Genomic DNA, 25,102 nt, shown 5'->3' on the forward strand with positions numbered 1-25,102 from the left:
TTTGCTTTGTATATGTTATATTATACATTTAAAAAGTTAAAAAAAAAAAAAGTGATCCTGTGAACTAAAATCATATAAATGGCAGCTGTCATAATAATCAGCTAAGTATTGATTCTCTAGGGGCTTTTCCAACGAATTCCTCGAGGCCATGCCTAATGAACTGCTCTAGTCTCTGTGTAGTTCAGAGGACAAGGGAACCCAACCACCAATGCCATGATCTAAGCCCTGTCATTAACCCAGGAGTGGTAGCCAGGACCCTCATGCTCAGAGGTGGTAGTGGTACCTAGTCAGCTGTTGCTGGTTCCATCTCTCCACTCTGCCTCTTTTTTCTCTTTCTCTAATTTTCACCCTTCCTTTCTTTTATCCTACTCACTCCTTTTCTCCTTTTTCTTGTTCCTCTACCCAAACCACCTTGCTTTGTGCAGCACATTATTAGAGTTTTCAAGGTCATGTCCATTCAACACACTAGCAAATGGAGTCCTCTGCCTCTGTATAAAGCAGTAGAGCTTGAAAGATCAGGAACTGAGGCTTTAGAGAAGTGATCCACCCAAAGGCACACAGCTAGTAAAAATTCTGGCCAGGAGGTCAGAGCTTGTGAATTCAAATCCCTTCTTTACCTGCTCCTCCACCTTGGTCTGCCAGAGCATTCTCAGGTCACTGAGGGCCAAGGAGGGGTCTGCCCCCTTGCTCTAATTGTTAGGACTAGCTTTCTCATTTTTATGAGAAGCCGTACATTGAGTTTAACTGTCTCTAAGCTTTAGAAGGATCTGTAATTTATACTCTGTGCTTTCAGACTGAACTGAGAAAGCTCAGCCAAGCCATTGGAGACAGGAACTGTGTCAGGAAAATGTTTTTCCACTGCATGGAAAGCATATGTGGTGTTACGTAGACATGGTTGGGGCCTCCCTCCTTTCCTAGATAACTGAATCATCAGTGAGGGGTACGAGTTGGTGATTTTTAAAGAAGTATATTTTATACTACTTTTACTAACCATCAGTTCCAATAAACCAAAATCTCTACCTTCAAAAAAAAAAAGAATAGTAAGGAGCTCTCTCCACATGACACCTGTCAGGGCCCATCCCAAATCTTGTAAAGAGCTGAGTTGAGGTCCCTGGCTAGCTCATTAGCGACAGAAAGAGAGAGAAAAACCCCTTTCCCAAGAACAGGGATAGGCAAAGTGAATCCCTGATCATGGGTTTTGATTAGCGAATTCAGATCACTCAGTCCTAGCTCTGAGCTAGTGTTTCAAACCGCCCCAGAAAAAGGTGATGGCAGCCACTGTTTAAACCCCGTCCTGTACTGGGGCAAAGCTGGTGGAGATTTAAAGATGCACTGCTTACTCGGGGCTTCAGGGGACAGTTAGCTGAAGAGCCATATCTGTTAGGTAAACAAAGCCAGGAAACCAGATTTTGGAAGCCATCAAAGAGACTTTTGGTGCCCTTCTTGATCCCCTTCCCAGGGCACATCTGGGCCAGTCTGCACCACTTCATGGGTCCCTGGCCCCATTTTGGCTGGGAAATACTAACTTGGGAAAGTCTTCTCCGGGGTGACTCTCCTCCTAAAACTTACCCTCCAGAAAAAAGCACCTAGAGACAACAAAAGGAGTAGAAAACCTAGAGACAAACCAAAAGCATACATAACAGATCAAGATCCCTAGAGAAGGAAAAGATGAAACAAAATTTTCTCCTGGAAGTAAAAGAATTATTAAAAAAAAAAGCAATCTTAAAAATTTTACTGCAAATATACAACTATGTGATGATATTTGTGAGCCACTGATTGTATATTTTGGATGTACTGTATGTGCATTAAGATATCCCAATAAAATATTAAATATTGGTCCGCCGGCCAGCCGCGCGGCACCCACGCCCCGCAGCAGCCGACCCGCCCGCCCTCCTCTCCCCTCTTTCTTTGTCCACCAGCCAGCCGCGCGGCGCCCACGCCCCGCAGCAGCCGACCCGCCTGCCCTCCTCTCCCCTCTTTCTTGGTCCGCCGGCCCGCCGCGCGGCGCCCACGCCCCACAGCAGCCGACCCGCCCGCCCTACCCTCTTCTCCCTCCTGCTCCGGCGGCTCTCCAACCACCATGGTGCCCTCTTCCGCCTTCACCGGCTCCTTCGCCACCAGCCTGGACAGCCTTGCCACCCTCACCTTTCCTCCTCCAGAACAGCTACTGGGGGAGTGGAGACAATACAGAGCAGCTCCCAGAGCCACGTCGGAGATCAAAGGGACGGCGTACCCCATCCTGGAATGGCTGACTGTCTGGGAGAACCAGCTCCGGTGAGATCACCGAGGGGCGCAGGTTTTCCTGGACGGGACGGCAAGCGGCCGGAGTCCCTCCCTTCCTCCTTCCCAGGCCAGCTGGCAGAATTGGGCAGGCGGTCCCCTTGGGCCGTGGCGGCTGGTGCCCCCACCACGCGAGGCCCCCTGCAACAACTGAGAGACTTGGGTCGAAAATCCCTAGACTGCGGAGAACGGTGAACAGAGGGTCCCTTCCAAACACGTGACTCCCCGGTCCGGCTGGGAACAGTGCACTCTCCCGGGCTGCACAGTTGGCGCCCTTCTGCCACGCTTGGCGCCCCGGGCCGACTAGGAAATTCAGTCAGGCGCTCTCCCGTGGTGCGGCGGCCAGCGACCCTCCCCGTGTTCGGACCCCCAGGCCAGCTGGGACTCTTCCAAGACGCTTTGGCTGCCAAACCTCCCCTACAGCGAGAGTTTTCCAGAGTTAAAGGACCCACAGCAACTTTTACTGGTGGAGCCTGTAGACAAACGTGTGCCACGAGCACCACCTACTGGGTAGGATAAGAAAAACAGAACCCAGAGATTTCATAGAAAAATTTTTCAACCTGTGGGGTCCAACACCCAGGGAAATCTGACTAAATGCCCAGACGCCAGCAGAAGATAAGGGATCACGCTCAGAAAATTGAAAATATGGCCCAATCAAAGGAACAAACCAATAGTTCAAATGAGATACAGGAGCTGAAACAACTAATGCTGAACATACGAACAGAAATGGAAAACCTCTTCAAAAACGAAATCGATAAATTGAGGGAGGACATGAAGAAGACATGGGCTGAACATAAAGAAGAAATAGAAAAACTGAAAAAACAAATCACAGAGCTTATGGAAGTGAAGGATAAAGTAGAAAAGATGGAAAAAACAATGGATACCTACAATGATAGATTTAAAGAGACAGAAGATAGAATTAGTGATTTGGAGGATGGAACATCTGAATTCCAAAAAGAAACAGAAACTATCCGGAAAAGAATGGAAAAATTCGAACAGGGTATCAGGGAACTCAAGGACAATATGAACCGAACAAATATACATATTGTGGGTGTCCCAGAAGGAGAAGAGAAGGGAAAAGGAGGAGAAAAACTAATGGAAGAAATTATCACTGAAAATTTCCCAACTCTTATGAAAGACCTAAAATTACAGATCCAAGAAGTGAAGCGCACCCCAAAGAGATTAGACCCAATAGGCATTCCCCAAGACACTTATTAGTTAGAATGTCAGAGGTCAAAGAGAAAGAGAGGATCTTGAAAGCAGCAAGAGAAAAACAATCCATCACATACAAGGGAAACCCAATTAGACTATGTGTAGATTTCTCAGCAGAAACCATGGAAGCTAGAAGACAGTGGGATGATATATTTAAGTTACTAAAAGAGAAAAACTGCCAACCAAGACTCCTATATCCAGCAAAATTGTCCTTCAAAAATGAGGGAGAAATTAAAACATTTTCAGACAAAAAATCACTGAGAGAATTTGTGCCCAAGAGACCAGCTCTGCAAGAGATACTAAAGGGAGCACTAGAATCAGAACCGAAAAGACAGAAGAGAGAGGTATGGAGAAGAGTGTAGAAAGAAGGAAAATCAGATATGATATATATAATACAAAAGGCAAAATGGTAGAGGAAAATATTATCCAAACAGTAATAACACTAAATGTTAATGGACTGAATTCCCCAATCAAAAGACATAGATTGGCAGAATGGATTAAAAAACAGGATCCTTCTATATGCTGTCTACAGGAAACACATCTTAGACCCAAAGATAAACATAGGTTGAAAGTGAAAGGTTGGGAAAAGATATTTCATGCAAATAACAACCAGAAAAGAGCAGGAGTGGCTATACTAATATCCAACAAATTAGACTTCAAATGTAAAACAGTTAAAAGAGACAAAGAAGGACACTATATACTAATAAAAGGAACAATTAAACAAGAAGACATAACAATCATAAATATTTACGCACTGAACCAGAATGCCCCAAAATACGTGAGGAATACACTGCAAACACTGAAAAGGGAAATAGACACATATACCATAATAGTTGGAGACTTCAATTCCCCACTCTCATCAATGGACAGAACATCTAGACAGAGGATCAATAAAGAAATAGAGAATCTGAATATTACTATAAAGGAGCTAGACTTAACAGACATTTATAGGACATTAAATCCCACAACAGCAGGATACACCTTTTTCTCAAGTGCTCATGGATCATTCTCGAAGATAGACCATATGCTGGGTCACAAAGCAAGTCTTAACAAATTTAAAAAGACTGAAATCATACACAACACTTTCTCGGATCATAAAGGAATGAAGTTGGAAATCAATAATAGGCGGAGTGCCAGAAAATTCACAAATACGTGGAGGCTCAACAACACTCTCTTAAACAACAAGTGGGTCAAAGAAGAAATTGCTAGAGAAATTAGTAAATACCTAGAGGCGAATGAAAATGAAAACACAACATATCAAAACTTATGGGACGCAGCAAAGGCAGTGCTAAGAGGGAAATTTATTGCCCTAAATGCCTACATCAGAAAAGAAGAAAAGGCAAAAATGCAGGAATTAACTGTCCACTTGGAAGAACTGCAGAAAGAACAGCAAACTAATCCCAAAGCAAGCAAAAGGAAAGAAATAACAAAGATTAGAGCAGAAATAAATGAAATTGAAAACATGAAAACAATAGAGAAAATCAATAAGGCCAGAAGTTGGTTCTATGAGAAAATCAATAAGATTGATGGGCCCTTAGCAAGATTGACAAAAAGAAGAAGAGAGAGGATGCAAATAAATAAGATCAGAAATGGAAGAGGAGACATAACTACTGACCTCACAGAAATAAAGGAGGTAATAACAGGATACTATGAACAACTTTACGCTAATAAATACAACAATTTAGATGAAATGGACAGGTTCCTGGAAAGACATGAACAACCAACTTTGACTCAAGAAGAAATAGATGACCTCAACAAACCAATCACAAGAGATTGAATTAGTCATTCAAAAGCTCCCTAAAAAGAAAAGTCCAGGACCAGACAGCTTCACATGTGAATTCTATCAAACATTCCAGAAAGAATTAGTACCAACTCTCCTCAAACTCTTCAAAATAATCGAAGTGGAGGGAAAACTACCTAATTCATTCTATGAAGCCAACATCACCCTCATACCAAAACCAGGCAAAGATATTACAAAAAAAGAAAACTACAGACCAATCTCCCTAATGAATATAGATGCAAAAATCCTCAATAAAATTCTAGCAAATCGTATCCAACAACACATTAAAAGAATTATACATCATGACCAAGTAGGATTCATCCCAGGTATGCAAGGATGGTTCAACATAAGAAAATCAATTCATGTAATACACCACATCAACAAATCAAAGCAGAAAAATCACATGATCATCTCAATTGATGCAGAGAAGGCATTTGACAAGATTCAACATCCTTTCCTGTTGAAACACTTCAAAAGATAGGAATACAAGGGAACTTCCTTAAAATGATAGAGGGAATATATGAAAAACCCACAGCTAATATCATCCTCAATGGGGAAAAATTGAAAACTTTCCCCCTAAGATCAGGAACAAGACAAGGATGCCCACTTTCACCACTATTATTCAACATTGTGTTGGAGGTTCTAGCCAGAGTAATTAGACAAGAAAAAGAAATACAAGGCATCAAAATTGGAAAGGAAGAAGTAAAACTATCACTGCTTGCAGACGATATGATACTATACGTCGAAAACCCGGAAAAATCCACAACAAAACTACTAGAGCTAATAAATGAGTACAGCAAAGTAGCAGGCTACAAGATCAACATTCAAAAATCTGTAGCTTTTCTATACACTAGTAATGAACAAGCTGAGGGGGAAATCAAGAAATGAATCCCATTTACAATCGCAACTAAAAGAATAAAATAGCTAGGAATAAATTTAACTAAAGAGACAAAAAACCTATATAAAGAAAACTACAAAAAACTGCTAAAAGAAATCACAGAAGACCTAAATACATGGAAGGGCATACTGTGTCCATGGATTGGAAGACTAAATATAATTAAGATGTCAATCCTACCTAAACTGATCTACAGATTCAATGCAATACCAATCAAAATCCCAACAACTTATTTTTCAGAAATAGAAAAACCAATAAGCAAATTTATCTGGAAGGGCAGGGTGCCCCGAATTGCTATAAACATCTTGAGGAAAAAAAACGAAGCTGGAGGTCTCGCGATGCCAGACTTTAAGGCATATTATGAAGCCACAGTGGTCAAAACAGCATGGTATTGGCATAAAGATAGATATATCGACCAATGGAATCGAACAGAGTGTTCAGATATAGACCCTCTCATCTATGGACATTTGATCTTTGATAAGGCAGTCAAGCCAACTCACCTGGGACAGAACAGTCTCTTCAATAAATGGTGCCTAGAGAACTGGATATCCATATGTAAAAGAATGAAAGAAGACCTGCATCTCACACCTTATACAAAAGTTAACTCAAAATGGATCAAAGATCTAAACATTAGGTCTAAGACCATAAAACAGTTAGAGGAAAATGTAGGGAGATATCTTATGAATCTTACAACTGGAGGTGGTTTTATGGACCTTAAACCTAAAGCAAGAGCACTGAAGAAATAAATAAATAAATGGGAGCTCCTCAAAATTAAACACTTTTGTGCATCAAAGAACTTCATCAAGAAAGTAGAAAGACAGCCTACACAATGGGAGACAATATTTAGAAATGACACATCAGATAAAGGTCTAGTATCCAGAATTTATAAAGAGATTGTTCAACTCAACAACAAAAAGACAGCCAACCCAATTACAAAATGGGAAAAAGACTTGAACAGACACCTACCAGAAGAGGAAATACGGATGGCCAAGAGGCACATGAAGAGATGCTCAATGTCCCTGGCCATTAGAGAAATGCAAATCAAAACCACAATGAGATATCATCTCACACCCACCAGAATGGCCATTATCAACAAAACAGAAAATGACAAGTGCTGGAGAGGATGCGGAGAAAGAGGCACACTTATCCACTGTTGGTGGGAATGTCAAAGGGTACAACCACCTTGGAAGGCAGTTTGGCGGTTCCTCAAAAAGCTGAATATAGAATTGCCATATGACCCAGCAATACCATTGCTAGGTATCTACTCAAAGGACTTAAGGGCAAAGACACAAACGGACATTTGCACACCAATGTTTATAGCAGCATTATTTACAATTGCAAAGAGATGGAAACAGTCAAAATGTCCATCAACAGAAGAATGGCTAAATAAACTGTGGTATATACATACGATGGAATATTATGCAGCTTTAAGACAAGATAAACTTATGAAGCATGTAATAACATGGATGGATCTAGAGAATATTATGCTGAGTGAGTCCAGCCAAAAACTAAAGGACAAATACTGTATGGTCCCACTGATGTGAACGGACATTCGAGAATAAACTTGAAATATGTCATTGGTAACAGAGTCTAGCAGGAGTTAGAAACAGGGTAAGATAATGGATAATTGGAGCTGAAGGGATACAGACTGTGCAACAGGACTAGATACAAAAACTCAAAAATGGACAGCACAATAATACCTAATTGTAAAGTAATCATGTTAAAACACTGAATGAAGCTGCATCTGAGCTATAGGGTTTTTTTTTTACTATTATTACTACTTTTATTTCTTTTCTCTATATTAACATTTTATATCTTTTTCTGTTGTGTTGCTAGTTCCTCTAAACCGATGCAAATGTACTAAGAAACGATGATCATGCATCTATGTGATGATGTTAAGAATTACTGAGTGCATATGTAGAACGGCATGATTTCTAAATGTTGTGTTAATTTCTTTCTTTTTTTTTCTTTCTTTCCGTTAATAAAAAAAAATTTTTTAAATTTAAAAAATATGTATTAAATATTAAAAATATTTTTTAAAAAAATAACTAAATTCATTTCATAACATGCATATTTCAGAAGAACTATATGGATATCACTGACAAAAAAGGGAGGAATTTAGAAATATCACTTTTTTTCTAACCAATCTCAATGCCAATAAATGTATTATATCACATACACACATACAAAAAAAATTGTACAGCATATCCAAGGCAAGAATCAGTTGAAGAACTAAAAAAACCTGATTAAACATGGCCTAGTCTAAAGATATAGATTAAGACATATATAAGTCTACATAAATATACAGACTGAGAAAAAGAGCCTTAACACAAAATCAATCAACAATAAAACCCAAGACACGAGAGAAATTGACATTCAGAGTACACACATCAAGATAATAGAATTCCAGACATCAGCAAAAAAATTCCAAGCCATTCTAAGAAAAAGGAAGATATGACCCAGTCAACACAACACATTAAAAATTCAGAGGACACAGAATTTGAAACAATTAATCAAAGATGTCTGAACAAATCTAAACAATTCAAGGAGAGGAAGGAAAACACAGCTAAAAAGATAAAGCATACTAAGAAGACACAGTGAGCATAAAGAATTTGAAAGCATAAAAACAAACATAACAGAAATTATGGGAATGCAAGACACAAAAGATATTAAAAATAAACAAGGTTTGATTTTTGACGTGATTTTGCAGGTTTGTTCAACCATTTTTAATTAGTTGTTTCAACTCCTGTATCTCATTTGAAATATTGGTTTGTTCCTTTGACTAGGCCATGTCTTCGATTTTCCTAGTATGATTTGTTATTTTTTTACTGGTAGCTAGGCATTTGACTTCCTTAATAGTTATTCTGGAGGTCATTTTCACTATTTTACCGAGGGTTTTCTGGTTGGTTGGCTTTGTTCTCTATGTGTTCTTTGGCATTCAGTTCAATTTATTCTAGACCTCTAGCACAGTCATCTGTTTAACTCATCAGAATTTCCAGCTCTTGTTATTCTGGAACCATTTTTTGAGGGGGGTTTCCTCAGATATGACAGACCCAGTCAGATTTTTCCCAAACCTGACAGGCCCACGTCTCAGGAGGGGGTGCAATCAGCATCAAGTTTCCGTGATGGTGAGACCCAGCAGGTTGTCAGACTTTGCTATGAAGCCTCTAGAGCTGTGGCTTTCCAATCCTTTCCAGCAGGTGGCGCTTGTCCCTCTGCAGCTTTCCTACAGCCTTAAGCGATGCAGTGCCTTTAATTCTCAGCAGCCTCTCCCTGCCAGAGGCGTGGCTGAGACAGAGGATGAGGTAGTAGACGAGCTTAGTTGCTTCTGTTTTCCAGATCTTGTGGTCTGAATTACTTTGAGGACCGCCATTTGAGCTGGGCCCCACCCCCCTCTTCTTGGGGGTAGAAACACCATTTAGGGTGTATATTTCTCTAGACTTAGCTCCCTGAGGAACCACCAAACTGCCTTCCAGAGCGGTTGCACCATTCTACATTCCCATCAACTGTGCACAAGTGTGCATTATCTTTCTCCAGCATTTGAGTTGTTTTTGTGATAAGGGGCATTCTAGTGGGTGTTGAGATGATATCTCACTATAGTTTTGATTTGCATTTCCCAAACAACCAGTGAACTTGAGCATCTTTTCATGTGCTTTTAGCCATTTGTATTTCCTCTTCTGAAAAGTGTCTGTCCATGTCTTTTGCCCATTTTTTTAAAATGTTTTTTAATGTGAAATATAACATATATACAAAGAAAAGAAAGAAAAAGCAATGTTTTCAAAGGACACTTTAACAAGCAGTTATACCTGGTCATTCCCTGGAACTTCTGGTATTTGTATGACACCTGAGACTCAGAGTTAGAGCTCTGAAGCTATGAAAGTCAACATTACCCCATATATCAACTGTTACAAAAGTTAAAAAAGTGATCAGACTTTGACTAGAGATATGAATGAAGCTGATATGGATAGGACTAAGGTAAATCACAACAGAGGGTAAAGGAAGATATGGTCTATATTTTAAAACTTCAACTTCTGTATGAGACCAAAGGAAGAGTTGCTTATTTGGTTCAAAATTTAAATTTTTGGTAGTGCATTATCAAATTTAACTTTTATGGTAGTTTATTCAAGCACCATTATTACACAGAATCTTGAATAGGGAGTGAGATATTCTTGGTTTATACAGTGTGCTGGTTTGAAGCTATTATGTACCCCAGAAAAGCCATATCCTTTAATCCTCATTCAGTATTGCTGGATGGAATTTTGTTTATTGTTTACATGGAGGTATGACCCACCCAATCGTGGGTGGTTAACTTTTGATTAGATGATTTCCATGGAGATGTGTCTCCATCTATTCAAGGTGGGGTTGCTTTACTGCAGTCCTTTAAGGGGGAACCATTTTGGGAAAAGCTTTAGAGACACAAGAGCCACGAGAATGACAGAGCCAACAGAATGGACAAAGCCCTGGGAAAGCCACTGAAGAGAAAGCTAGCAGATTTCACCATGTGCCTTTCCAGCTGAGAGAAAAAATCTGAATGGCATCGGCCTTCTTGAATCAAGGTATCTTTCCCCAGATGCCTTAGATTGGACATTTGCATGCTTGATTTAATTTGGACATTTTCAAAGCCTTAGAACTGTAAACTTGCAACTTAATAAATTCCACTTTTTAATGGAATGACTTTTCAAGGGTATGAACCTTTATCTAGGGTATGAACAGATGAGTAAAAAACTAAGGACAAAAATATATAAATAAATAAAAATAAGAACAAAAAAATAAATAATGGGAGGGGTAAGGGGTAAAAAAACAGAGTAGATTGCAATATTAGTGGTCAAGGAGAGAGAGGAGTAAGGGAAAGGAAATGTTTCTTTTTCTTTATATTTCTTTTTCTGGAGTAATGCAAATGTTCTGAAAATCATCATGGTGATGAATGCAGAACTATGTCATGATACTATGAGGCACTGATTGTATGCTGTGGGTGGACTATATGGTGCATGAAGATATTTCAATAAAAACATTCTTTTAAACAAATAGTTACAGAACAGATTTCAAAATTTACTATGGGTTATCATTCCACTATTTCAGATTTTTTCTTTCTAGCTTCATCAAAACACTGGAGGCTAAGCTCTGAAGAAGTAAATCTCTCCAAGCAAGCTACAAAATCTTTCTTGTTTTTTTGTAAAGGGCTTACTTACATAACCCAAACATTTTGGTTGGGTTTGGAACATGGAACCCAAACTACTATAGCAGGACACAATAAACAGATGCTGAATTAAAAACAAACAAAAAACACTGGAGACTAGAAGAAATATAAAAATAGTGATTCAGCAGTCATACTCATTTGTTAAATCCTCTTTTCTCTGTTATAACTCCTCCTCCTCCTTTGATCTTTCTCCTAATATACAGGGATCTTCAGGCAATGCCTGTTCTGACATACTGAGAAAGGTGTCGACCCTAAAGGATAGGGGGATGTAATTAATTGAAAATTTTGGACAGGCTGGTCCCTCTGGGCTTCAGGATTTATCTGGCCTAGCAACCCTCTGGATATTATAGGTTCCAGGAAAGCAACTGTGCATGAAACTTATAAAGTCTCAGTTTGAGCCCTAGGTGTTAAGAGTTAACAGGAGGGATGTTGGTTGGGGTTTAGCAAACCATGGCAATTAGCACTGTCTAACTGAAGCTTGCATAAGAGTAGCCTCCAAAATAGCCTCTTGACTCCACCTGATCTCTCTTAGCTACTGATGCCTTATTTTATTACACTTCTTTTCCCCTTTTTGGTCAGAAAAGTGTTGTTGATCCCACAGAGACAGGGCCAAACTCATCCCTGGGTGTCACACCCCACACTGTCAGGGAGGTTTTCACCCCTGAATGTCACGTCCAACTTAGGAGGAAGGGTAATGATTTTCCTTGCAGAGTTGGGCTAAGAGAGAGAAGCCACATCTGAGCAACAAAAGAGGTTTCCTGGAAGCAACATTTAGACCTCGTTATAGATAGTCTTCTCCACTACAGAAATAAGTTTCATAAAGGCAAGTCTCAAAATCAAGGATTTGGCCAATTTTCTTGGGAATCCCCTGTGGTTAAGAGGGTACCCAGGGTTTCCCAATGGGAAAGTTTCATAGGTCTTTATTTTTTTTTCCTTTGGACCCTCATGGAATTCTACCAATACTTATAATTTTCAGCCCACCATTCTTGAGATGTATCTTGGTATCACATTAAGCTATACAGAATAACAAGGCCTTGTTCCTGTTCTGGATTTCAGGAGTTTGGGTTGTTTAAATGAGCTATCCGGACAGGCTGATTTAAATTGCGTTTTACAGAAAATTTAGGATGCAAACATAATAAACCACTCTGCCTTTGGGCTCATAAAGTAAGCAAAAGTCTGGAGTACATACCCTACCATCTTTTACCCTGTATTCTGCTTAGTCCAGCATGGTTATTTTGCCCATTTTTTATTGGGTTGTTTGTCTTTTTTGTTAAGTTGTAGAATCTCTGGATATTACTCTGTATATTAATCCCTTATCTGAAATGTGGTTTCCAAATACCTCCCACTACATAAGCTGCCTTTTTACTTTTCTGACAACATTCTTTGATGCATAAAAGTGTTTAATTTCGAGATCTCATTTATCTGTTTCTTTTCTTTATTGCTTGTGTTTTGGATTTAAGGTCTAGGAAACCACCTACTATCACAAGATTTATAAGATATTTCCCTGCATTGTCTTCTAAAAGTTTTATGGTCTTAGCTCTAATGTCTTTAATCTAATGTCTTTGATCCATTTTGAGTTAATTTTTATACAGGAGTCCTCTTTCATTCTTTGTATATGGATATCCTGTTCTCCAAACACCATTTATTAAAGAGGCTGCTCTGTCCCAGTTGGGTAGCTTGACCGTCTTATCAAAGATCAACTGTCTGAGATGAGAGGGTGTGAGATCTTGCTGGTTTGTACAGGTTAGTGTGATGCCCTGATACATGCCAGAGTAATTTGTACAGAATAAAAAAGTATTTGGTAGACTGGGGAGAAAGGAGGAAATATTAAACTTCCCCAACTAGGGAATTCCTGATATTCCCAGAAGCGTTGGGGAAAATCAACTTACTAGGCCAAGCCCTCGATCTTGGGGCTCACCCCTATGAAACTTATTCCTGCAAAGAAGCTAAGCCTACTTATAAATATGCCTAAAACTCACCCCCAGAGAATAATTGTTGCTCAGACGTGGCCTCTTTCTAAACCAACTTGGCAAGTAAACTCGCTGCCCTCCCCCATTACATGGGACATGACTACCAGGGGTGTAACTCTCCCTGACAATGTGGGACATGACTCCCAGGGATGAGCTGGGACCTGGGATCATGGAATGGAGAACCTGTTTTGACCAAAAGAGGGAAGAGAGAAATGAAACAAAATAACAAGTGACTGAGAGATTTCAAATAGAGTTGAGAAGTCATTCTGGAGGTTAGACTTATGAATTACATAGATATCCCTTTTCACTTTTTGGTGTACTGGAATAGATTGAGGGAAATGACTGAAACTGGTGAATTGTAATCCAATAGGTTTGACTCTTGAAGATGATTGTATAACAGCTGTTATGGTGTGACCACATGATTGCGAAAACCTTGTGACTGATGCTCCCTTTTTCCAGTATATGGACAGATGAGTAAAGATAAAAAAATAAATAAATAAATAAATAAATAAATAATAAGGGGAAATAAGGCATCTGGGATGTTTTGGGTGTTTTTATTACTTATACTTTTTTTTATTGTTTATGGAGTAATAAAAATATCAAAAAATCAACTATGACGAATGCACAACTATAAGATGATACTATGAACCACTGACTGTACACTGTGGATGATTATATGGTATGTGACTGTATCTCAATAAAATTGCATTTAAAAATGTATTAGGGTCTCCCACTCTGAAAAACCTATTCCTATTAACATTGAATAAATTAAGAACTGGCAAATTCCACATTGGGACCAAAGGATGGTGGGGAAAGATGGGGCGAGGTGGGGAGTCATTGTACAGCTTGGAACTAAAGAAAAAGTCCGGGGCCAGGAATAAGGTTTTCCTAGAAACCACTATGGCATAACAACCTAGGTTTTCCTGGAAAGCAGTATGGCTGACAACTGAGAAAAAAGTCAATCTGTTTGGGTTCTAATCCACTTCCATCATATACTAACAATGGAACTTGGGCCTCTGCTTCTTCATTTCTAAACTGAAGATAATAAGGGTGCCTATATCAAATTCCAGAGTGATGCCCTGATAAATCCCAGAGTGATTTGAACAGTGAATAAAAAAGTATTTGCAAAGTCCCCTTCGGGGGATGGTAAGAAAGGGGGAAAATTCAACTTCCCCAAGTTGAATTCTTGATATTCTCACAAGCTGTGCAGACAACCAAAGCTATAGGCTGAGCCCCCAATCTTGGGAATTGTTCATGTGAAACTTAACCCCAAAAAGGATAGTTCAAGCTTATTTAAAATTAGGCCTAAGAGTCACCCACAAGAGAACTTCTTTTGTTGCTCAGATGTGGCCTCTCTCTCCAGCCAACACAACAGGTAAACTCACCACACTCCCCTGTCTACGTGGGACATGACTCCCAGGGGTGTGAACCTTCCTGGCAACTTGGGACAGAAATCCTGGAGTGAGCTGAGACTCAGCATGAAGGGATTGAGAAAAACCCTAGAATAAGCTGAGATTTAGCATCAAGGGATTGAGAAAACCTTCTCAACCAAAAGGGGGAAGAATGAAATGAGACAAAGTGTCAATGGCTGAGAGATTCCAAAAAGAGTGGAGAGGCTGGAGTGGAGAGGGTTGTCCTGGAGGTTATTCTTATGCATTGAGTAGATATCATCTTGTTGTTCAAGATGTAATGGAGAGGCTGGAGGGAACTGCCTGAAAATGTAGAGCTGTGTTCCAGTAGCCATGTTTCTCGAAGATGACTGAATAATGATATAGCTGTCACAATATGACTGTGTGATTGTGAAAACCTTGTCTCTGATGCTCCTTTTATCTACCTTGTCAAGAAACGAATAGAACACATAGAATAAAAGTAAATAATAGGGGGAACGAATGTTAAAATAAATTTAGTTTGAAATGCTACTGATAAATGAAAGTGAGGGGTAAGGGGTATGGTATGTATAATCTTTTTTTTTCTGTTATTGTTTTATTTCTTTTCCTGAATTGATGCAAATGTTCTAAGAAATGATGAATATTCAACTATGTGATGATATTGAGAATTACTGAATATATATGTAGAACAGAACTATATGTTAATTTGTTTGTTTGTTCTTAACTTTTTTTAATTAATAAATAAATTTTTAAAAAATTAGGCCTAAGAGTCACCCCTAAGAGAACCTCTTTTATTGCTCAGATGTGGCCTCTCTCTCTAGCCAACACAACAAGCAAACTCACCACCCTTCCCCTGTCTACGTGGGACATGACTCCCAGGGGTATGGACCTTCCTGGCAACGTGGGACAGAAATCCTGGAGTGAGCTGAGACTCAGCATCAAGGGATTGAGAAAAACCCTAGAATGAGCTGAGACCCAGCATTAAGGGATTGAGAAAACCTTCTCGACCAAAAGGGGTAAGAGCGAAATGAGACAAAATAAAGTGCCAATGGCTGAGAGATTCCAAACAGAGTTGAGAGGTTATCCTGGAGGTAATTCTTATGCATTAAATAGATATCACCTTGTTGGTCAAGATGTCATAGAGAGGCTGGAGAAAACTGCCTGAAAATGTAGAGCTGTATTCCAGTAGCCATGTTTCTTGAAGATGATTGTATAATGATATAGCTTTCACAATGTGACTGTGTGACTGTGAAAACCTTGTGTCTGATCCTCCTTTTATCTACCTTATCAACAGACCAGTAAAACATACGGAATAAAAATAAATAATAAGGGGAACAAATGTTAAAATAAATTTAGACTGAAATGCTAGTGATCAATGAAGGGGAGGGGTAAGAGGTATGGTATGTATGATTTTTTTTGTTTTCTTTTTATTTCTTTTTCTGAATAGATGCAAATATTCCAAGAAATGATCACGATGATGAATATGCAACTATGTGATGCTACTGTGAATTACTGATTTTATATGTAGAATGGAATGATCAAAAGTTAAGAATGTTTGCATTTGTTTGGTGTTTTTTGATATTTTAAAAAAACTAAAAAATTAAAAAAAAAGAACAAATGTGCTTGTATGTTGTTGTATCAATGAAAATTTTTTTAAAAAGCCCCTCCCCCCAAAAAAGAATGTCTATTTCAACTAGATTACTATGCAGACTTAATGAGACAATGCAAATAAAATGCTAAACACAGAGCACAGCACATAGGAAATGTGAGCTATTGCTATTATTGGTCCTAATTATGCTACTTACTAAGACACAGAACTGTCTAATGGGAGGCCTGAAAGAGACCTTATAGAATATCTGACGTCTAATTCAGGCCTTTTCTGCTAAAGTGGAGAAATCTGAGACCTAGGGAAACGTCATGCCTTGCCAGAGATGCAGCAAGTTGACTGTACAGTCAGATCTAGGAACTAGGTTTTCAGTCCAAAAGTGCTCTCTCCACTATCCTGGGCTATGTTCTGCACACAAAGGTCTTCTGATATCTTTTTCTAGAGTGATGCAAATGTTCTAAAAAATGATCATGGTGATGAATACACAACTATGTGATGATAACTGTGAGCCACGGATTGTACACCTTGTAGGCAATGTCTTGTCAAGATTTAACAATAAAAATATTTTTAAAGGGTGAGCCACAGTGGCTCAGCAGGCAGAGCTTTCGTCTGCCATTGCAGGAGTCCCGGGTTCAATTCCCGGTACCTGCCCATGCAAGCAGAAAAAAAAACTTTTTCAAAGTCTTTTGTAAACTACAGGGTGCTCTATGAAAGTAAATTATTCAGCTTGATACTTAAGATATTTAACCTTACAGGGTGAGACTCCTCCAATGTAAAATGGAAATAATCCCTGCTTTACACTCTTTTCTTGAGGTTATCAGTCCCTGGTTCACTGTCATTTTCTCCAGTACTATTTTTCTCATGATTTTGGTGATTTCAATAACCACATAATCATTTTGATATACATACAGATGATCCTTCTAGAATTCCATCTCCAATAATTCTTCAACTTCATGAGGATCTATTGATCCAGCCCCTTTTCCATTAATCCTACACAATCATGTCTTAATTTCCCTCCCATCAAATCCCAAGGTCCACCAGGATAATCACTCCTCTGCCCCTATCTTACATCATTATTGTGGCCTGGCAAAACTCCAACCCTTCTACCCAACTGCTGTACTCTTTCATTCAGGCAGCAGAAGGTGGCAGGGGAATAACATACAACTATGCCAACTGGTTTCAATAAATTCATGACCATTAACCTAAAGAGATATTCAGCAATAAATACTACTAATTTCTAAAATCTAGTCATTCCTTCTTCTAAATCAGAGCTTCTCATGCTTTAATGTGTATACTATCCATATGGTAGCCACTAGCCACATGCAGCTGTTTAATTTTTAAATTAATTAAAATTAAAGATTCAATCCCTTAGTTATAATAGCCACATTTTAAGTGCTCAATCATCACATATTGTTAGTAGCTACCAAATTAGACAGTGCACATATAGAGAATGGTTGCATCTCTACATAATGTTCTATTAGACAGCACTGTCCTAGGCAAATGTTTCATACCTTCTCCTGTCTTCAAACCTCCAACACCTCCTCTCCAATCCTCATGCTTAGCTGATAACCTTGCTTTCTATATCACTACTGAGAAAACAGAAATGACCAGAAATAACTTCCACAAGTTCCATCATCACATCTACCAAACATGCATCTGTTATCTGTTTATTCCACCCTCGCTCCCGGACGAGCAGCATGGAGTCCTATTTAACCCCTCTACTGGAGGGGTTAAACGTTCTACTCAGGAACATCACTTCAGCAACTGTTCCCTCTGTTCTGCATCAATTTTCCCTTTCTACTGGATAATTCCCAAGAGTACACTAGCATTGTGTAATTTCTCCTATCTCAAAAAAAAAAAAAACTCTCTTTTACTTTCTTCTACTGCACCATTTCTCTGCTCTCCTTTATAGAATTCTTTGAGAATTATCCATACACTTTATTTCCAGTCCCAGTCTTCCTATTCTTTCTTGAACCCACTTTTTGATCAGGCTTTTGCCCCTGCTACTCTTCAGAGACTGTTCAAATGACCTCCATGTTCCTAAATACAATAGTCAATTCTCATTCTTCATTTATCAATTTCATTTACAATTTGATCTATCATAGCATATGGCACTCTTTCTTGAAATACTTTCTTTACCTGGTTCCCAGGTTACCACATTCTTCTCTCCCACTAGTTCTTCTTATTCAGTTGCCTCTGCTGAGTATTCCTCATCTCTGTCCTTGTATCTTTTGTATCATCTATGTATACTCAACACATACCTTAGTGAGCTCATTTGGTCCTACCTGCTTTAAATAGCATCAATATTCACCTCTAGACCAGGTCCTTCCATTGATGTCCACATTCATAGATCTAAATATTTACTCAGCACTCCTCAGGGAACATCTAATAAGTATCTCAAGCTTCATATGTTCACATAAAGAACCTCTGATCTCACACAAACCCCACCAAACTCTGCTCCTCCCCCAGTTTTCCAACTATCAACATTCAATCCATCAGCAAGTCTTGTTGGCTGTACCTTCAGAATATTCCCAAAACCCAACCATTCCTCACCACCTCCATTACTTCCAGTCTGGCTCAAGTCCCCAATCTCTTGCAAATGATCACTCAGAACTACTAAGTGATCTCTCTGCTTTCACTCCTGACCACCCCACCATCACCATTAGTCTGTTCTCATCACAGCAAAACATTCCAAAGGCTTCCAGACTCATTCAGAGTTGCAATCAACGTTCGTACAGCAAACTACAAAGCCGTATATGGTCCACACACTCACACATACCCATCCATGCACACACCATCTCATTGTCCTTTGGCCACACAATCTTCTTTGCTTTTTCCTCACACTATTGCCTTTGCCTGTAAACGTCTTGTCCTATATAGTTGTATGGCTTGCTCCCTTACCTCCTTTGCCTTTCTTAAACATCCTTCTTCAAATCGCAACCCTACTCCCACCCCACACTCCTTAGTCACCCTTCTTGCTCTATTTTTTTTTTCGATAGCACTCATCGGCACCAGACATGCTAAATTTTTTACCACATATTTCAGTATGCACACACACAAAGAGCACACAGTAACTCCATGAAAGAAGAGATTTTTGTCTTATTGGGAGGTTTAGGAGGTGCTAAATAATTTTTTGTTGAATAAAGAAATCAATGTTACAAGCTCCTTCCTGTCCACCACAGTTTTTTAAATTCCAGTGAAATAAGACGACATGGAAGCAGTCTATAAAGTTAAAGTTTCTGGCTCAACAGCTAGCAAGAAAGGGCACCTCCAACAGGATAGCCACGCCTTAGCGTGGCTCGGGGCGGTGGACTAGCCTCCCCTTCAAAAAAGGATTTTTTTTTTTTTCCCGGCAGACAGCGGTTACCACGTGGAATGCCCTAAATTTAGGCAGAGACAGACCTCCATGGTTCTAGGGCCCGGCTCAGCGGACTTCTTCCCGCCCAAACTTACCGCCATAGCGCCGCCAACAGACGTACAAACCTACGACAGCAACCTCAGCGAAGTCTCCTCAAAGAATTAGCTACAAACTCTCTGCTCCCTCTTGGTGCAGCCAGGTGCTCGAGAACACTAAAATACACGCTTCACACCTGCGCAGGCAATTCCTGGCTCACTCCTAACTGCAGCGAGTGCAGCGTGCAGCCCGCCGGGAAATGTAGTTCCAAGACCACGATAGCCAACGTCTAACAGGCGTCTAATGACTACAATTTCCAGAGGACAGCGGGCTAACGGAAGTTGCCCCTAAAGGCCCAGTCAAAGGTGACACCGGTAGTGACGCCACAGGCATGGTTGAACTACAAAGTCCATGATGCAGTTCGGAAGAGACGCCTTCTGCAAGCGCGCCCTGGCGGTGGAGGGGTTTTTAGGCCTTCAACCTTTTCACCCTGTGAGGTGTTTGTGAGGGTGCGTAGAGTTTATTACTCTCCAGTGACTGAGGTGCTAATTATGGCTTGCTGCGGTGTACAGATATTTATTACTGCCGGTGGCATATAATAGCCCAGCATTTAGACATTTTATAGCCACGAATTAACAATCTTCATCTTAAAGCGAGGAACTCGAAATCTGCTTACACGATGTCCCAGTGCCGGACTCAGACCACTGGACTGCTGCCATCACGGCTGCGCTGCCCGGTACCATAGTCGCCAGTCACATGCGGCCATTTAAAGTTAAATTAAAATTATATAAAAATTCTGTTCTTGGTCGTACTAGCCACATTTCACGTGCTCAGTAGTCCATGTGGCTAGAGGCTACGGTATTGGACATACGGAACGGAAAATTTTCATTATTACTGAAAGTTCTGTTGCACAGCGTTGTTCCTAGGCTCGTTCGCTCGGGTGGCCAGGTTAGTTACTCTCACGTGCGTTGATTTTATTAATTCCGTCAACTTCCATTAAGCACCTACAGTGCACTTCAAGGGGGGATGGGTGCGTGAGGGGAGGGGGACCCCAGCCCAGAAGTGCCTTCCTGAAAGACTACCGGAATTTTTTTAAGCATTTCCTTTTTTTTTTTTTTTTTTTATCACAACTATCTGAAATGCAGTTTAATAATGGTTTAGCACTTTGCCTGGCATGATGGGCTCAGAAAGTACTTATTGGATGAAAGGAAGGAAGGAAGCTAATACGGAACTTTAGGCTAGAGAGAACTTGCCAGTGGCTCTCCCACCTCTGGACTCTTACATTTGCAAATACTATCTATTACCTTCCATGCCCTCTTCCTTGGTTGCTAACCCTTTAGTCCTCATTTCCTGACAGCCCAAGTATGGGTTCAAAGTCCCTCCTAGAAGGTGTAATTGTTAATTCTAAATTCTGAGGTACTGAACTATTTGTATATAGCCTGGTCTTTCCCCAAAACTTCCGGTATTTATGTGACACCTGAGACTCAGAGTCAGAGCTCTGAAGCCATGAAAATCAGCGGTACCCCGTATAGGAACAGTTTAAAAAGTTGAAAAAAGTGATCAGTCATCGAGTACAGATATGAATGAAGCCGATATGGATAGGACTAAGGTATATTAGTCTGGGTAAAGGATGATATCGTCAGTATCTTAAAACTTGAACTTCTGTGTGAGACTAAAGGAAGAGATGTTTATTTGGTGCAAGGTTTATATTTTGGTTAGTGCATTTCTTAATTTAACTTGTATGGTCAGTTTAGTTGAACACCATAAATACAGGGAATCTTGAATGAGATTTTGTTGGTTTGTCCAGCTTAGTGTGATGCCCCGATAAATTCCAGAGTAATTTGGACAGTGAATAAAGAAGTATTTGCAGGGTCTCCTTAGGGGATTGGTGAAAAAAGAGGAAAGATTCAACTTCCCCATTTGAAGAATTTATGATATTCTCACCAGCAGTGGGGACAACCAAATCAATAGGCTGAGCCCTGATCTTGGGGTTAGCCCCTACAAAACTTATTCCTACAAAGGATAGGCTAAGCCTATTTAAAATTAGGCTTAAGGATCCTGTCGCCTCCGTCCCGCCCGAGGCTGGCCAGGGCGATGGACTGCGGAGGTGCTGGTGGCGGCGCCGTCCAGGAGCAGCAGGACTCGGTGCTGTTCAGGCGGGGCACGAGGCAGAGTGATGATTCTGACATTTGGGATGATACAGCATTGATAAAAGCCTATGATAAAGCTGTGGCTTCATTTAAGCATGCTCTGAAGAACAGTGACATTTCTGAAGCTTCAGACAAACCAAAAGGCACACCTAAAAGAAAACCTGTTAAGAAGAATAAAAGCCAAAAAAAGAACACCACAACTCCAGTGAAACAGTCTGGCCTAAAATTCAATGGCCCACCACCCCCACCACCACCCCCGTTCCTATCATGCTGGCTGCCTCCACCTCCTTCTGGACCACCAGTCATTCCCCCTCCACCTCCCATATGTCCAGAGTCTCTGGATGATGCTGATGCTTTGGGAAGCATGTTAATCTCCTGGTACATGAGTGGCTATCATACTGGCTACTACCTGGGTTTCAAACAAAATAAAAAAGAAGGAAGATGCTCGCATTTCAATTAGGAGTAAGTCTGCATCACTGTGCAAATGAATCTCACGTTTGTGCCTGTTTTGTGGTTTGCAGAAAACAAATGTTTAAAATTGAAATGTTAAAGTTAATATAATAACAATATTAAAAACATTTTGGTGTCAAAACTGTTAGATGAAAAGTTGATCCTCATCCCCATTATAGTTTTCTCGTAGTGCCAAAATATCATCTCACCTTATACTTACGTTCTGTGGAGAAAACAGAAAACATCTTTAAGATATTCCTAGAATCAGTGATGAAGTTTTACATCACATTTTAGTTAGACAACTAGATGTGCTTTCTGATTTGTGATGCAATATGAAGTACAGTGCATTAAAAGTGCTGTGATCAAAAAAGATTAACTAGAATTCAATCAAGCATTTAGATCTAATTTCCCATTTATTGGGAACACAGGAGAGAGAGGAATTAGTTAAATGACGTCACAAAAGAGAAAATGAGATAAACCAGAATATGGAGTTGTTGCAGAAAATAACTGGTCTCATTTTTTCAAAAAATCAGTGTCATGAAAGAAAAAAGGTGGTGGAGTAGGTAACTATTCTAGATTAAAAGAGACTTAAATGACATAATAGATAAATGGAATGTGGCATTCTGTACTCGACCCAGGTTTGAAAAACCATCTATAAAAGACTGGGGACCTTGAGCAAATTTGAATATGGACTGTATTTTAAATGAGATTAAATAATTATTGCTAATTTTATGTGTTGTGGTGAGTATTACAGTTTATAGGTAAATGTCTTTTTTTTTTTAATACATTTTGCATGCTGAAATATTTAGGAGTGAAATGTTATAATGTCTCCAATGTAGTTGAAAATGGTTTGGCAAGATGTAGATGTGTGTTTGTGTCCATGAAGCATATATGGCAAAATGTTAATTGAATCTACATGGTATGTACATGAATGTTCATTGTACTGTTTTTTTCTATTTTCTGTATGTTTGAAAAATGCATAATAAAAATATCTACTATTTTTAGCTAATTAAAAAAAATTAGGCTTAAGAGTTGCCCCTAGAAAACCTCTTTTGTTGCTCAGATGTGGCCTCTCTCTCTAAGCTGACATGGCACAGGAACCCATTGCCCTCCCCTCCTACATGGGACATGACTCTCAGGGGTGTAAACCTCCCTAGCAATGTGGAACAGAAATCTCAGAATGAGCTGGGACCCAGCATCAACAGATTGAAAAAAACTTTCTTGACCTTAAGTGGGAAGGGAGAAATGAGAAAAAATAAAGTGTTGGTGACTGACAGATTTCAAATAGAGTTGAGAGGTTATCCTGGATGTTAGTCTTACACATTAGATACATATCCCTTTTCAGTTTATGGTATATTTGAGTGGCTAAAGGGAAGTAGAAATTGAAACTGTAGAGCTGTGCTCCAGTAGCCCTGTTTCTTGAAGATGATTGTATGAAGATAACGTTACAATGTGACTGTGATTGTGAAAACCGTGTGTTTGATGTTCCCTTTTCCTAGGGTATGGACAGATGAGTAGAAAATATGGATTAAAAAAATAAATAATAGGGGCAACAAAGGCTAAAACACATTGGGTAGATGTAGATGGAAATACTAGTGGTCACAAAGAGGAAGGGGTAAGGGGTATGGCATGTATGAGTTTTTTCTTTTTATTTCTTTTTCTAAAGTGATGCAAATGTTCTAAAAAATGATCATGGTGATGAATATACAGTTATGTCAGATTATGTGCCATTGATTGTACACCATGTATGGAATGTTTGTATATAGGAATTTCTGTGTATGTTGTTTTGTTAATAAAAATACTTAAAAAAAAAAAAAAAGAAAAGAAATCCTTCCTAGATATTCCCTAAAGTCTTCCTTCCCATCCTCCCTTGGATAATTTATTTCACTGAATTTAAATTACCTGTTTTTTTTCTCTCTAGACTGTAAACTCCATAATAGCAGAGACTACATCTCTTGCCCACAATAACTTCCCTAGTGCCTAGCTCAGTGTCTTACACATAGTAAGTGCCTTATAAATATCTGTTGGAATGAATCCTCATCTTCTACTGCTTATAACTATGGTTATACTTTCCTGTTCTGTTTTTATCCTAACCAGTACTATTTGTCATCTTTGATACTTCAGCTTTCAGTCCATATTAATAATTGAAATTATTCATTCACATATTTATTGAGCACCATCTATGAAGCTGACATAGAGCTAAGATATAGTAGGGAACAACAGTGACGTGTTCCCTACCCTCATGGAGTTTATAGTCTAAAGAATGGAAGGCATTAGGAAGAAAATAAACAGTTATATGATTTTAAATTATGAAAAACTTCACTCCATGTCTCTAATAGTTTTAATTTTCATATTTAAGTAGAAAGATTCTTTTTTTAAAAGATATTTGGATTCAGTATTCATTCAGCAAATACTTTTTTAGCTTCTACTATGTGCAAGGCTAGATGCTGAACACAGAACACTTAAGTCACGCACAGACACCCCCTTCATAGAGCTTATAGTCTAACTGGAGAGGCAGGCATTCAAGCAATGGGAGGCCATCAAAGTGGGGTTTTTTAAATGCAATTTTATTGATATAGTCACACATCATATCCACAGTCCATCCACAGTATACAATCAGTATCACAGTATCATCACATAGTTGTGCCTTCATCACCACAATCAAATTTAGAACATTTCATTACTCAAAAATAAATAAATAAATAAAAATAAAAAAAGAATACCTAAAATATCTCAGACCCCTTGTGCCAGTTTGAATTTGTGATGGACCCCAGAAAATT

The 25,102-nt window shown here is 39.4% G+C and overlaps 1 protein-coding gene across 2 annotated transcripts in view; it reads right to left on the reverse strand.

Moving 5' to 3' along the window:
• LARS1 (leucyl-tRNA synthetase 1) overlaps nucleotides 1-20,038 on the reverse strand; it is a 132,996-nt gene extending 112,958 nt beyond the window's left edge. Inside the window, exon 1 of one of the 2 annotated variants that reach the window (XM_077137316.1) lies at nucleotides 19,782-20,038. In XM_077137316.1, coding sequence (XP_076993431.1) covers nucleotides 19,782-19,787 — 6 coding nt within the window. In that variant the 5' untranslated portion in view covers nucleotides 19,788-20,038. The remainder of the gene's footprint in view (nucleotides 1-19,781) is intronic. The other variant, XM_077137315.1, reaches the window with a different exon arrangement.
• Nucleotides 20,039-25,102: the final 5,064 nt, after the last annotated feature.

Source organism: Tamandua tetradactyla, chromosome 20 (assembly GCF_023851605.1).
Source record: "Tamandua tetradactyla isolate mTamTet1 chromosome 20, mTamTet1.pri, whole genome shotgun sequence".
In the NCBI taxonomy this organism is placed as follows: domain Eukaryota; kingdom Metazoa; phylum Chordata; class Mammalia; order Pilosa; family Myrmecophagidae; genus Tamandua; species Tamandua tetradactyla.